The sequence below is a fragment of the Callorhinchus milii genome, unplaced genomic scaffold, assembly GCF_018977255.1.
Source record: "Callorhinchus milii isolate IMCB2004 unplaced genomic scaffold, IMCB_Cmil_1.0 Scaffold1411, whole genome shotgun sequence".
Classification (NCBI taxonomy): Eukaryota; Metazoa; Chordata; class Chondrichthyes; order Chimaeriformes; family Callorhinchidae; genus Callorhinchus; species Callorhinchus milii.
The window spans coordinates 1-13693 of NW_024706152.1; the positions used below are offsets into that span (position 1 = coordinate 1).

General features: G+C 50.9%; 1 protein-coding gene across 1 annotated transcript; it reads right to left on the minus strand.

The window, feature by feature from the left end:
• Positions 1 to 209: 209 nt before the first annotated feature.
• On the minus strand, positions 210 to 13378 carry LOC103172441 (phosphatidylinositol 3,4,5-trisphosphate 5-phosphatase 2-like; the record flags this gene model as incomplete). Its single annotated transcript, XM_042346708.1, has 12 exons — positions 210 to 298; positions 409 to 522; positions 1126 to 1215; positions 2222 to 2303; positions 2984 to 3072; positions 3741 to 3840; positions 5494 to 5632; positions 6872 to 6968; positions 7083 to 7200; positions 8481 to 8677; positions 12479 to 12581; positions 13232 to 13378. Coding segments are annotated over 12 exons (1365 nt in total), but the record flags the coding sequence as incomplete, so codon positions are not given.
• Between the last annotated feature and the right edge of the window lie 315 nt (positions 13379 to 13693).

The window sequence follows — 13693 nt, forward strand, 5'->3', positions numbered from 1 at the left end:
CAAGGTCCTGATTGAAGGTTTTGAAGGAGAGCTGACAATGGGGAAACAGTGGGGAAGGGGTTATAGCAGAGAACATCAATGGGGAAGCGAGCCCCAGCACAGACACAACGGGGAATGGGATGAGCAGAGAGAGCTCCATGGTGGAAGGAAGCACAGGCTCAATGGATTGAATTTGAGCTGTAGTTTGTGTAACTGAAGTTGGTGGTTACCGTGGGCAGCTGCCTGGATGACCAGCCCACCTTCAGGAAGTTGATGTTATCGCTGCTCTGTGTATCGTTCTCAGAACTTTTCTTAAATTCTGCAACAGGTTAAAAGGAGACGAGAGAATGAGCACTGAGCGACGGGCAGCAACAGGCAGGATAAAGCCCCCTGATGTTGGGGAATTTTTCCCTGGTCTCAGTGCCTCACCCTCCAGGCAGGTGGAGTAGAACTCAATGAAGAACTTGGTCCTGCTGGCTGTCTTCACAATGGCCTCAATATTTTCGAAGTCGATGTAGGCCTGGTCAGACGTCTTCGAGAGACCTGAGATGAACACAGAGCGGCAACAGTCAGACATAGAAGCAACAGCTTCAGACTGTTTCCCACAGCGCACCCTATCCTCACCATCTCCACTGGCTACCCATCCCCCAGAGACTCCTCGTCTTCAAAGCCCCCTAGAGCCTCGCTCCCCCCAACCTGTGTGACCCACTAACCCTATATAAACCTGTCCGCTCCCTCCGCTCAGCGGCTCCGGCCTAATCCACATCCCCCAACCTGACCCGTCCCACCACTGGAAATTGGGCCTTCAACCTCTCTGCCCCCACCTTTTTGAACTCCATCTCACAGTCCCTTAACCTCACTCCCTCCCTCACTTCCTTCAAGGCCCATTTCAAGACCCTCCTCTTCGACCGCACTTTTGGTCACTCTCCTACCACCACCCTCCCTGCCCCTCCACCCTCCCTGCCCCTCCACCCTCCCTGCCCCTCCACCCCTCCTGATCCCAAACCCCAGCTCAAATCCCTGACTATCTTGGGACGTCCTCCCGATGTGAGAGGCAGGCATTGTGTTAATGTCATGCGTAAATGGCTTGAGGAAATGGCATGTGTAAATGGCATGTGTTGGTCTCTGCTCTGTAAACACACCCACCTTTTTTGGACACAAATTGTGATGTGACGCCCACCTCGAAGGTGCCAAAGACAGGCGAGTGGTCACTGCTCACAATGTCGTCTGTACACCCTGTGGGGAAAGAGACATCAGCAACTAACACACCAGCGACTCACACGCCAGCGACTCACACGCCAGCTCTGATCCCCTCACCCCATTCCCCTCAATTCTTACGATTGCCCTGTTTCTCCTCCCACCCCTGAGATCTGCTCAGACCTCCCCCCCACTCCACACCCCACGCAGTCAGGTCTAATTGACTTTGGTTCCTGTGAGCAGGACGTGTCACTGTGGAGCGTGTGAAATACCAGAGAGTGAGATACATCAAGATACCACACCCACCTGTCCCCTCCTTCCACTCAGCGGGCTCCGGCCCACCCCACATCCCCCGCCAGCCCACCTCATCACCAACACTCGCACCTTCAGCTGCGGGGGAAACGCAGCAGCCAATTGCGCACACTGTGTCCCACAAACACTCAGGGATTGAATTGACCGATTTTATTTTAAGGAATTATTACTCCAGGAAAAGTGATCCATCAATCAACTAACAACTGGTTTCCTACTTACTGCGAGGTAAGCAGAGGGATGTGGAGCCAGGAAGCCTGCCCAACATTTCAGGTCTCTGGCTTGCAAAGTGAGTGGTCTAACCACTGAGCTACAGGACTTCAGAGTCCTGTGCTCTAACCTCATTCCCTACTCTCACCCCATGGTGTCTGTGCTGGGGCTCGCTCCCCCACTGGAGCGCTCTACTCTAACCCCATTCCCTGGCCTCTCTCTCTCTCTCTCTCTCCCCATGGTGTCTGTGCTGGGGCTCGCTCCCCCACTGGAGCGCTCTACTCTAACCCCATTCCCTGGCCTCTCTCTCTCTCTCTCTCTCTCTCCCCATGGTGTCTGTACTGGGGCTCGCTCCCCCACTGGAGCGCTCTACTCTAAAATCATTCCCCTCTCTCTCTCTCTCTCTCTCTCTCTCCCCATCGTGTCTGCACTGGTGCTCGCTCCCCCATTATTCCCCTCCTTTTATATTCTTCCACACGGACTCCCTGATCTCCTCAGTGTGTGGAGCTGGGAGATGGGCACTTACCGTAGGAGTTACATATGACGTGGGTTTCGGGATACGACTTCCACAAGATCCTATCACACCACGAGGGGACATTGGTGCGGACCTGAGAATAATCAGAACACGTGACATTAATGTGAGACTAACTCCCTCACAACCTCTCACTGTTACATACCACATTGATGCAATTAAGAGGTTATAATCAGTCAAGGATGCTTAAAAGGCATGTCAGAGATCTTACCTATAGCACTCCGCAGCTCAGCAACAGCATGGGTTAGAGACACAGTAAAGCTCCCTCTACACTGTGTGTCCACACTCCCAGGTCAGGGTTAGAGACACAGTAAAGCTCCCTCTACACTGTGTGTCCACACTCCCAGGTCAGGGTTAGAGACACAGTAAAGCTCCCTCTACACTGTGTGTCCACACTCCCAGGTCAGGGTTAGAGACACAGTAAAGCTCCTCTACACTGTGTGTCCACACTCCCAGGTCAGGGTTAGAGACACAGTAAAGCTCCTCTACACTGTGCGTCCACGCTCCCAGGTCAGGGTTAGAGACACAGTAAAGCTCCTCTACACTGTGCGTCCACACTCCCAGGTCAGGGTTAGAGACACAGTAAAGCTCCCTCTCACTCTGTGTCATCAAGATGGTTGGTGCGTGTGGAGGATGGTTGGTGCGTGTGGAGGATGGTTGGTGCGTGTGGAGCTGTGTTCACATGTCAGCCTTTTCTGGAGGGAGACGGAGGGACATGTGTAAATCCCCGGCTTTAGTCTCGGAGTGAATACGTACCCCTGTCGGCTTCTGTTTGTGACAAACATACACATCCCGGGAGCCTCGCTCGTAGCGATACGTTGGCGGGAAAGTTATCTCCTCTTCATCTGCAGACAGACAGCAAGTGAGGAGAATGTCATCAGCAGTGACACCAGCTTTGATATTAATTCCCACTCGGCTGCAGAAGTAAACTTTACCTTACATGTCGTATCATATAGTTAATATGACTTATGCAAACCATAAATTATGAGAAACTGTGTGATGTATGACTGATGTAAAGTTATGTACAAGTGGGAGTTGATATGGTCATGTGGCACTGATACAGGCCATTCAGCTCAATCACCGGAATCTGCGCCCTATCGTATCGTTGAGGCGTCTCAAAACCCCAGCACAGAATATATTGTAAAGTGAATTAATTAAATGTATATTTTGTGGATGAAACACGCCAGCTAACTGCACACAGCAGTGTCCCACAAACAGTCATGAATTTAGTGACTAAATTATATTCTATTTATTTATTTTTAAAGGGATTATTACCCCCAGAAAGCGATATGTCAATCGATTCACAACCAGTTTGTACTTACTACTAAGGTAAACAGAGGTGTGTGGAGTAAGGAAACTTATCTAAGGTTTTGTGGGTTTGATTCCTGGCTGGGAATCAAACCCAGGTCTTCTCGCTTGTGAGGCAACTACTGTAACCAAAACGCTACAGGACTCTACACATAGAAGCTTTGATGCCTCAAAGCGTTTGACAGGCAAGACTGACAGTACTCACAGAATCGCAGGAAAATCTTATTCTTCTCCTTCTCCAGGCTCAGCTGGTCAACCTTCAGCAGCGGCTCAAACTCCTTCCTGTTGATGTAGTTCAGGATATCCTGATGGGAAATGGAACAACATAATGATTCCTTACAATTCCTGCAGCGTCCAAATGTCTCCAAATGCTTCACAGGAATAGCTCTCCAGTGGAGTGACTTTGCAATTGGGGACAAACTCAGCAGCCAACGTGTGCACAGGAAGGTCCCACACCATCCATGAGGGGCACGAGCCATAATAATAATAATAATCCTTACATTTGACACAGCACCTTATTACGTCTCGAGACGTCTCAAAGCGCTTCACAGGATACACTGTAAAGTGAATTAATAGAATCATAGAATTATACAGCACAGAAGGAGGCCATTCATCCCATTGTGTCTGTGCTGCTCTCTCCCCGCTCTCTCCCCATAGCCCCGATCAACCCCACTCCCCCGCTCTCTCCCCATAGCCCTGATCAACCCCACTCCCCCACTCTCTCCCCATAGCCCTGATCAACCCCACTCCCCCACTCTCTCCCCATAGCCCCGATCAACCCCACTCCTCCGCTCTCTCCCCACAGCGTTGATCAACTTCACTCCCCCGCACTCTCCCCATAGCCCTGATCAACCCCACTACCCCACTCTCCTTGGGTTACCGACCCACCCGCCAGGGGGAATAGTTTCTCCTGTTCACCCTATCGAATCCCCTCATCAATTTGAAAACTTTTATTAAGTTTCCTCTGAACCTTCTCTGCCCGAGGAGGACAATCCTGGCCTCTCCGGCCTCTCCTGAAAACTGAAGGCCCTCATTCCTGGTACCATTCTGGTCAATCCCCTCTGCACCCTCTCCAATGCCTTGACATCCTTCCTAAAGTGTGGGGCCCAGAACTGACCCCAGTCTCTCGCTGAGGCCTCACCAGTGTTTTATATAAAGGTTCATCATAACTTCCTGACCTGTGTATTCTATGCCCTATTTATAAACCCTCGAATGCTTTTTTAACAGCTTTAACAGGTGGAGTCCTGTAGCTCAGTGGTTAGAGCACTCGCTTTGCAAGTGAGAGACCTGAGTTCAATCCCCGGGGGGTCAGGGCCAAACCTCGGGCAAGTTTCCTTACTCCACACAGAGCCTAATAATAATCCTCCAAAACCAAAAACAGTAATAAATTGGTCATTTTCAATCTACGACTGTTTGTGGGACATTGCTGTGCGCAATTGGCTGCCGCGTTCGCCCACAAATATACAGTCAATTCACTTTACAGTGTGTTCTGTGAAGCGCTTTGGGATGTCCTCCCGACGTGAAAAGCGCTATATCAAATGCAAGGATTATTATTATTATTATTATCTGATGTGGGGCTTGCACTCACAATCCTCTGACCCGGAGGGAAGAGCACTGCCAATTGAGCCAGACCGGCATCAAATAAGAGTTAGAATGAAGCTCTGGAGGTGATTCGCAGGCGGGGTGAGACCTTAGACAAGTTTCCTTACTCCACACGCCTCTGTTCACCAAGCAGTAAGCAGGAACCTGATTGTTAGTTGATTGGCAAATCACTTTCCAGGGGTAATAATTTCTCCAAACAAATTGGTCACTCACTCCATGACTGTTTGTGGGTCACTGCTATGAGCAACTGACTGCTGCGTTTTGCCCATAAAGTAAACAGTCACTACACTTTACAGTATATTCTGTGAAGCGCTTTGAGACGGATTATTATTATATTACTTCAGCTCCGCACTTACCTGTAACTCCATATCCAGCCGGTAGTTCAGGTCCCCAAACCAGAAGAGATGAGTGAATCGCAGGGAGATGTCAAAGGAGCTCAGCTGTTTGTCACCGAGAGAAAGCAGGCGCAGGATGTCCAAATAGTTCTGATTGCGTCTGAGGATATCGATGATAATATAAATACTCACATTTAATATAACACAGAAAATCTCCAAAGCCTTCACAGGGATTCGCTGTCAAATCAGTGACTATTTTGGTGGGCAAACGTAGCAGCGAAACTGTGCACAAACAGCCATGAGGTGAATGAACAATAATCTTCAGGATTGTTGGCCAGGACAACCACAAACATAAGAACATAAGAAATCCTAGACTGAAAAAGACCAAGGTCGCTGGTTTGCCTTCCTTCTTCCTTGTGGTCACATGCACATATGTCCCAAACTCCCTATGTACTGTATCCCACAATGTTATTTCCTAAAGAAAACTATCTAATCTGTGTTTGAAAGAATCAACAATTTCTGCTTGAACCGTCTCCCCAGGAGCCCGTCCACAGGCTCACTATTCGCTCACTGAAATAGTGTTTGCGTAGATTCGTTCTGAATTTTCTCCCCTTCATTCGCAGGCCGTGTCCTCGGGTTTTACTATTCTGGACAAGTTGAAGCAGCCGGTCATGATGTATATTGTTTTGCCCCTTTAGAACCTTAAATATAGCCATCATGTCACCTCTCAATCTTCTCTTTCCCAGTGTGAACATGCCCAATTTACTTAGTCACTCCTCATAGTCCAGTCCTTCCATTCCCTCAATCATTCTGGTTGCCCTCCTCTTTATCTTCTCGATTTCTGCCATATCCTTTTTGTCCTGCGGAGACCAGATCTGTACATAGTCTCCAAGTATGGTCTCACCAATGATTTATACAGTGGCAGGATGACCCCACTATTTTCTCTTGCTATTGATCTTTAGATTCCTCCCAACATCTGGTTTGCTTTACTCGCTGCCACAGAGCATTGTTGGGAGAGCTTCAATTTATCGTCAATCAGGCCCCCAGGTCCTTTTTATTTTCCATACATATTATGACATTTGTATGACCACAAATGACATCTGTGAGCACCTTTCATCCCAGTCAGAGATTTGGACCCGAGCTGGCGGTCAGGATCGGGAAGGTGGAGAGCAGGAAGGTTGGGGTAGGAGGGTGGAGGAATGCGCGGTGGAAGAGGGGCTTGAGACGGGCCTTGAAATAGGCAAAAGAGGCAAAAACGTCGAGAAGACGTGGAAAGCGCTATATCAAATGCAAGGATTATTATAACTGCCTCCTGCCTGAGAGACAAGAGCCACCAAATCCACCAGACCCCGGCCAGTCTGCCAGGCAGCCAGCCAGGCTGTCAGTGAGCTGTCCTCACCTGGCTGTCTTCTCATTGCCTGACGTTAAATGGCAGTTGACAAAGCCAAAAGAGGTTCCATTGAACATGAAGGAGACGCCCACAGCACCTTTGTTGCCTGTGAATAACAGAGAAACCAACATTTTTATTCACAACCATGAGGCGCGGTGGCTGAAGGTGCAGCACGAGGGACAATATGCCACAAGGAGAAACAGGAGCCTTGGTTACCTACCCAGGGTGTTGGCTATTCCGGTCTTCACGCTCGATGTGCTGATGTGACTAATGCGGTTCTCGTGCTCCGGTTTGACCAACACCGCAATCTTAATATTCCACAGTGACTGCATCGCCACCTGGGAACATCAACAGTTATCAGCACGGCTCGCTCCCCTCCACTCACTGGGACCTCGCCTCTCACTGACCAACAGGTCAGCGACTGCATGGGTTAGACATAGAGTAAAGCTCCCTCTACACTGTGCGTCCACCCACAACAACAACAACAAGATTCCATTTATAGAGCGCCTTTCACATTGGGAGGACGTCCCAAGGCGCTGTACAGTTGGGTCAGGACCCGAGCAGGGGGGAAATGGTCAGGGTGAGGGGAGGGGAGGGAGGGAGCGAGGAGGGGGGAAATGGTCAGGGTGAGGGGAGGGAGGGAGGGAGGGAGGGAGCGAGGAGGGGGGAAATGGTCAGGGTGAGGGGAGGGAAGGGAGGGAGCAAGGAGGGGGGAAATGGTCAGGGTGAGGGGAGGGAAGGGAGGGAGCAAGGAGGGGGGAAATGGTCAGGGTGAGGGGAGGGAAGGGAGGGAGCGAGGAGGGGGTAGAGAGTCGAGAGGGGAGCTGAAGGTACGGTCAAACAGAAAGGTCTTGAGACCGGCCTTGAAGGAGGAAAGGGAGGAAGCGGCGAAGGCACTGGGGATAGAGTTCCAGAGCCTCGGGGTTGAGAGGCTGAAGGCCACCGATGGTAGGGCGGTTGGGGCGGGGGATGTGGAGCAGACCGGAGCCAGAGGAACGGAGGGTACGGGCAGGTAAGTAGGGGGATAGTAGGACAGAGAGGTAGGAGGGAGCGAGGCCGTGAATGGCCTTGTAAGTGAGGATGAGGATCTTGAATTCGAAGACACTCCCAGGTCAGGGACAGTAGGGTTACACACAGAGTAAAGCTTTACCAATTTGAGATCCTCTGGTAGATCATCGAACGCTGAGGCTGGGGGAGTAGGGGCTGGGGATGGCTGAGGCTGGGGGGAGGGGCTGGGGGTGGCTGTGGCTGGGTGGGCCTGAGGCTGGCTCAGGCTGGGGGGGGAGGGGCTGGTGCTGGCTGAGGCTGGGGGTGAGGGTCTGGCTGAGGCTGGGTGGGGGCGGGGCGTGCGGGTGGCTGAGGCTGGGTGGGGGGGTGGGGTGCGGGTGGCTGAGGCTGGGTGGGGGCGGGGCGTGCGGGTGGCTGAGGCTGGGTGGGGTGCGGGTGGCTGAGGCTGGGTGGGGGCGGGGCGTGCGGGTGGCTGAGGCTGGGTGGGGTGCGGGTGGCTGAGGCTGGGTGGGGGCGGGGCGTGCGGGTGGCTGAGGCTGGGTGGGGTGCGGGTGGCTGAGGCTGGGTGGGGGCGGGGCGTGCGGGTGGCTGGGGGGAGTTCCAGACTCACCGGTTTGAAGTCCAGCTCCGTACATTCCTTCAGGCTGCCCCGTATGAAATCAACCCAGTCCTTGTCTCCCAGCGAGTTCTCCTGTGTGCCCACAACATATATATCGTGTGGGATAGTGACGGTGGTCTCGTCCAGGGTCTTCCCCAGTCCCTTGGACACCAACCAGGAGGCCATGGTTTTATGAGGCGGAGCACTCCCTGTTCAGGTTAAATAAAGAAAACGAAAATAGGACATTTTGATAAAAATTCCCCTTAAATAATAATAATCTTTGTATTTGGTACAGCGCTTAGCACATCATTGAGCTGTCTCAAGCGCGTCACAGGATACACTTTAAAGTGTAGTGCCTGTGTATCTTGTGGGCAAAACGCAGTAGCTAATTGTGCACAGTGACATCCCACAAACAGCCATGGAGCGAGTCACCAATTTTATTTGGGGGATTGATGGTCAGGACATCAAGAGAGAGTTAGAGAGAGAGAAACTTCTTTCTATTTTCGAACAGCTGAGGGATGTTTAACATCCCCCTGAACAGACAGACGGGACATCCGTTTAACGTCCATCAGGAGCAGAGCACGAGAGGCGGGTGGGTGTCAGTGCCGAGCTGCGCAACACAGGTCTCTTCATATAGAACATTACAGCTCAAAAACCGACAATTCAGCCAATCAAATTTACACTGGAATTTTCTCCATACAAGTGCTCCCAATGCCAAGCTCCCAATGCCAAGCTCCCAATGCCAAGCTGCCAATGCCAAGCTCCCAATGCCAAGCTCCCAATGCCAAGCTCCCAATGCCAAGCTCCCAATGCCAAGCTCCCAATGCCAAGCTCCCAATGCCAAGCTCCCAATGCCAAGCTCCCAATGCCAAGCTCCCAATGCCAAGCTCCCAATGCCAAGCTCCCAATCGCAAGATCTCAATGCCAAGCTCTCAATGTCAAGATCTCAATGCCAAGCTGTGTCAATGACAAGCTCTCTCAATGCCAAGCTCTCATTGCCAGGCTCTCAATGCCCATCTCTCAATTCCAGGCTCTCAATGCCAAGCTCTGAATCCCAAGCTCGCTTAATGAAAAACCTCTCTCAATGACAAGCTCCCAATGCCAAGCTCTCTCAACGCCAATCTCTCTCAATGACAAGCTCTCTATGACAAGTTCCCTCAAATGCCACGCTCTCAACGACAAGATCTCAATGTCAAGCTCCCAATGCCAGGCTCGCAATGACAAGCTCCCAATGCCAGGCTCGCAATGACAAGCTCCCAAATGCCAGGCTTGCAATGACAAGCTCCCAATGCCAAGCTCTCTCAATCACAAGCTCCCAATCACAAACTCTGAATGACAAGCTATCAATACCAAGCTCCCAATGGCAAACTCTCTATGACAAGCTCTCTCAATGCCATGCTCTTTCAATGCCAAGCTCTCTCAATGCCAAGCTCTTTCAATGCCAAGCTCTCTCAATGCCAAGCTCTCTCAATGCCAAGCTCTCTCAATGACAAACTCCCAATGACAAAATCTCAATGCCAAGCCCTCACAATGACAAGCTCTCACGATGACAAGCTCCCAATGACAAGCTCTCTCAGTGCCAAGCTCTCAAAGACAAGCTCTCAATGCCAAGCTCTCTATGACAAGTTCCCTCAATGCCACGCTCTCAACCACAAGATCTCAATGTCAAACTCTGTCAATGACAAGCTCCCAATGACAAGCTCTCCCAATGACAAGCTCTCCCAATGGCAAACTCTCTCAATGCCAAACTCTCAATGACAAGCTCCCAATGACAAGCTCCCAATGACAAGCTCTCTCATTGACAAGCTCTCAATGACAAGCTCCCAATCACAAACTCTCAATGACAAGCTATCAATACTAAGCGCCCAGTGGCAGTTCTCTGAATGGCAAGCTCTCTTTGACAAGTTCTCTCAATGCCAAGCTCCCTCAGTGACAAGCTTTTTGTCAAGTTCTCTCAATGCCAAGCTCTCTCAATGCCAAGCTCTCTCAATGCCAAGCTCTCTCAATGCCAAGCTCTCTCAATGCCAAGCTCTCTCAATGCCAAGCTCTCTCAATGACAAGCTCTCAATGTCAAGCTCTCTCAATGCCAAACTCCCAATGACAAAATCTCAATGCCAAGCTCTCTCAATGACAAAGCTCTCACGATGACAAGCTCCCAATGACAAGCTCTCTCAGTGCCAAGCTCTCAAAGACAAGATCCCAATGACAAGCTCTCAATGACAAGCTATTAATGGCAAGGTCTCAATGACGAGATCTCTCATTGCCCATCTCTCAATGCCCATCTCTCAATGCCAGGCTCTCAATTCCAGGCTCTCAATGCCAAGTTCGCTCTCTCAATGACAAGCTCCCAATGACAAGTTCTCTCAATGCCAAGCTCTCTCAACTCCAATCTCTCCCAATGCCAAGCTCTCTATGACAAGTTCCCTCAATGCCACGCTCTCAACGACAAGATCTCAATGTCAAACTCTGTCAATGACAAGCTCCCAATGACAAGCTCTCCCAATGGCAAACCCTCTCAATGCCAAACTCTCAATGCCAAGTTCTCAATGCCAAGCTCACAAAGACAAGTCTCTCAATGCCAAACCCTCAAAGCCAAGCTCTCTCAATGCCAAGCTCTCAATGCCAGGCTCTCAATGACAAGCTCCCAATGACAAGCTCCCAATGACAAGCTCTCAGTGACAAGCTGTGAAAGGCGCTCTATAAATGAAATCTTGTTGTTGTTGTTGTTGTCTATGACAAGCTCTCTCAATGATAAGCTCGCCCAATGCCAAACTCTCTCAATGCCAAGCTTTCAATGCCATGCTATCTATGACAAGCTCTCTCAATGCCAAGCTCTCTCAATGATAAGCTCCCTCAATGCCAAGCACTCTCAATGAAAAAACTCTCTCAATGACAAACTCCCAATGACAAGCTCTCAATGCCAAGCTCTCTCAATCACAGGCTCCCAATGCCAAGATCTCGATGAAAAGCTCTCAATGACAAGCTCCCAATGACAAGTTCTTTCAATGCCAAACTCTCAATGACAAGCTCTCAATGTCAAGCTCTCAATGTCAAGCTCTCAATGCCAAGCTCTCTTAATGCCAAGCTCTCAATGCCAAACTCTCAATGCCAAGCTCCCAATGACAAGCTCTCTCAAACATGACAAGCTCTCTCAATGACAAGCTCTCAGTGACAAGCTCCCAATCACAAACTCTCAATGACAAGTTATCAATACCAAGCGCCCAGTGACAAGTTCTCTCAATGGCAAGCTCTCTATGACAAGTTCTCTCAATGCCAAGCTCCCTCAGTGACAAGCTCTCTTTGTCAAGCTCTCTCAATGCCAAGCTCTCAATGCCAAGCTCTCTCAATGCCAAGCTCTCACGATGACAAGCTCCCAATGACAAGCTCTCTCAGTGCCAAGCTCTCAAAAACAAGATCCCAATGACAAGCTCTCAATGACAAGCTATTAATGCCAAGCTCTCAATGCCAATCTCAATTGGGCCATCAGCATATCTGATCCCACCCTTTGCAACTCCACCTTGGAATCCCTTCAGTTGGGCCATCAGCATATCTGATCCCACCCTTTGCAACTCCACCTTGGAATCCCTTCCCCTTGACCCTACCTTGCCTTGTTCATGGTCCTTCTCAAGACCCTCTTCTTTAACTTGCCTTTTGGTCATCTCCCACACCCACCCACTTGGTCCTGTCCCCTCCCGAATCCAACCCCCAGCTGGTGTGTAAACCCTCCACTGTCCAGCATTATGGGACGTCCTCCTGAGGTGAAAGCCACTGTGTGTAATTGCAATTTGTTGCGGCTGAAAGTGTTGATCTTAAAAAACCACAAACAAAATGGAACAAATGGCCTTCCTCTACAATACTAATTATATTCTATGCTGTAAATTCCTATGGTTCTAGACTGGGAATCCCTGTTCTGGCCAAATGAAGGCTTTTTCCACTGAAGCAGAGGGATTATCAGGTTATTTGATGGTCTGAGGAGAGGGAGCAGAGGCCATGTTACATGTTCCACTTACCCATGTTCCAGGTGCCAATGAAGACCGAGATCATGTCTGGCTCGTCCTGCTTGGAATGTTTATTCTTCATCAGCTGGAGAAGCTGGCAAAAGGCTTCCCGCTTCTGTAACAGAGACGCAACCCATTACAGGGGGTCTGTGACAGCCCATTACATGGAGTCTGTGCCAGCCCATTACAGGGGGTCTGTGCCAGCCCATTACAGAGGGTCTGTGCCAGCCCATTACAGGGATTTGTGCCAGCTCATTACAGGGGGACTGTGCCAGCCCATTACAGGGGGTCTGTGCCAGCCCATTACAGGGGGTCTGTGCCAGCCCATTACAGGGGGTCTGTGCCAGCCCATTACAGGGGGTCTGTGACAGCCCATTACAGGGGGTCTGTGCCAGCCCATTACAGGGGGTCTGTGCCAGCCCATTACAGGGGGTCTGTGCCAGCCCATTACAGGGGGTCTGTGCCAGCCCATTACAGGGAGTCTGTGCCAGATAGAGTGACAAGGGTCCGTGAGAGACAGACAGTGACGGGAAGGGGACTAGGCTGGCAACACAGGGAGCAATCAGATGGGGGGAAAGTATCCAAGTCTGGTGAAGTGAGGGGTATCCCCTCCTATAGTTGGAGAGCTACGAGTAGCGGTACAGCCTGGCATTGGCTGCAGCAGTCACTGAGCCCTGACATTGTCAGAGCGATGACTGTGTGAGGAATAGCTGAGAGCTGGAGAGGTTCTCACAATGATCATTCCTGTCATGGCTGGACACTCACTCTTGTGCTCTCGAAGATGAAATCTTTCCTTTGAGACTTGTCCTTTTCCTTATCAAACACGATGCCCAGTTTGTTGTGGACCCGCTGAGACTTAATCAGCTGCCGGACTGCAAACAAACAAAGGTACCCTTCTGAGTGCACAGGGGTCTGTCCATCACTTCCTCCTCACTCCCCTCCCCCTCCGCACACTCCCCTCCGCACACTCCCCCTCCGCACCCCTCCCCACACTCACCCACACCCCCTCCAAACACTCCCCTCCGTGCACACCCCCCCCACATTCCCCCTCCGCATCCCTCCTCACTCACCCACACCCCCTCCAAACACTCTCCTCCGCAACCCCCCCAACACATTCCCCCTCCGCATCCCCTCCTCACACTCCCCTCCGCACCCCTCTTCACACTCACCCATACCCCCTCCAAATATTCCCCTCCGCAACCCCCCCCCACACACTCCCCTCCGCAC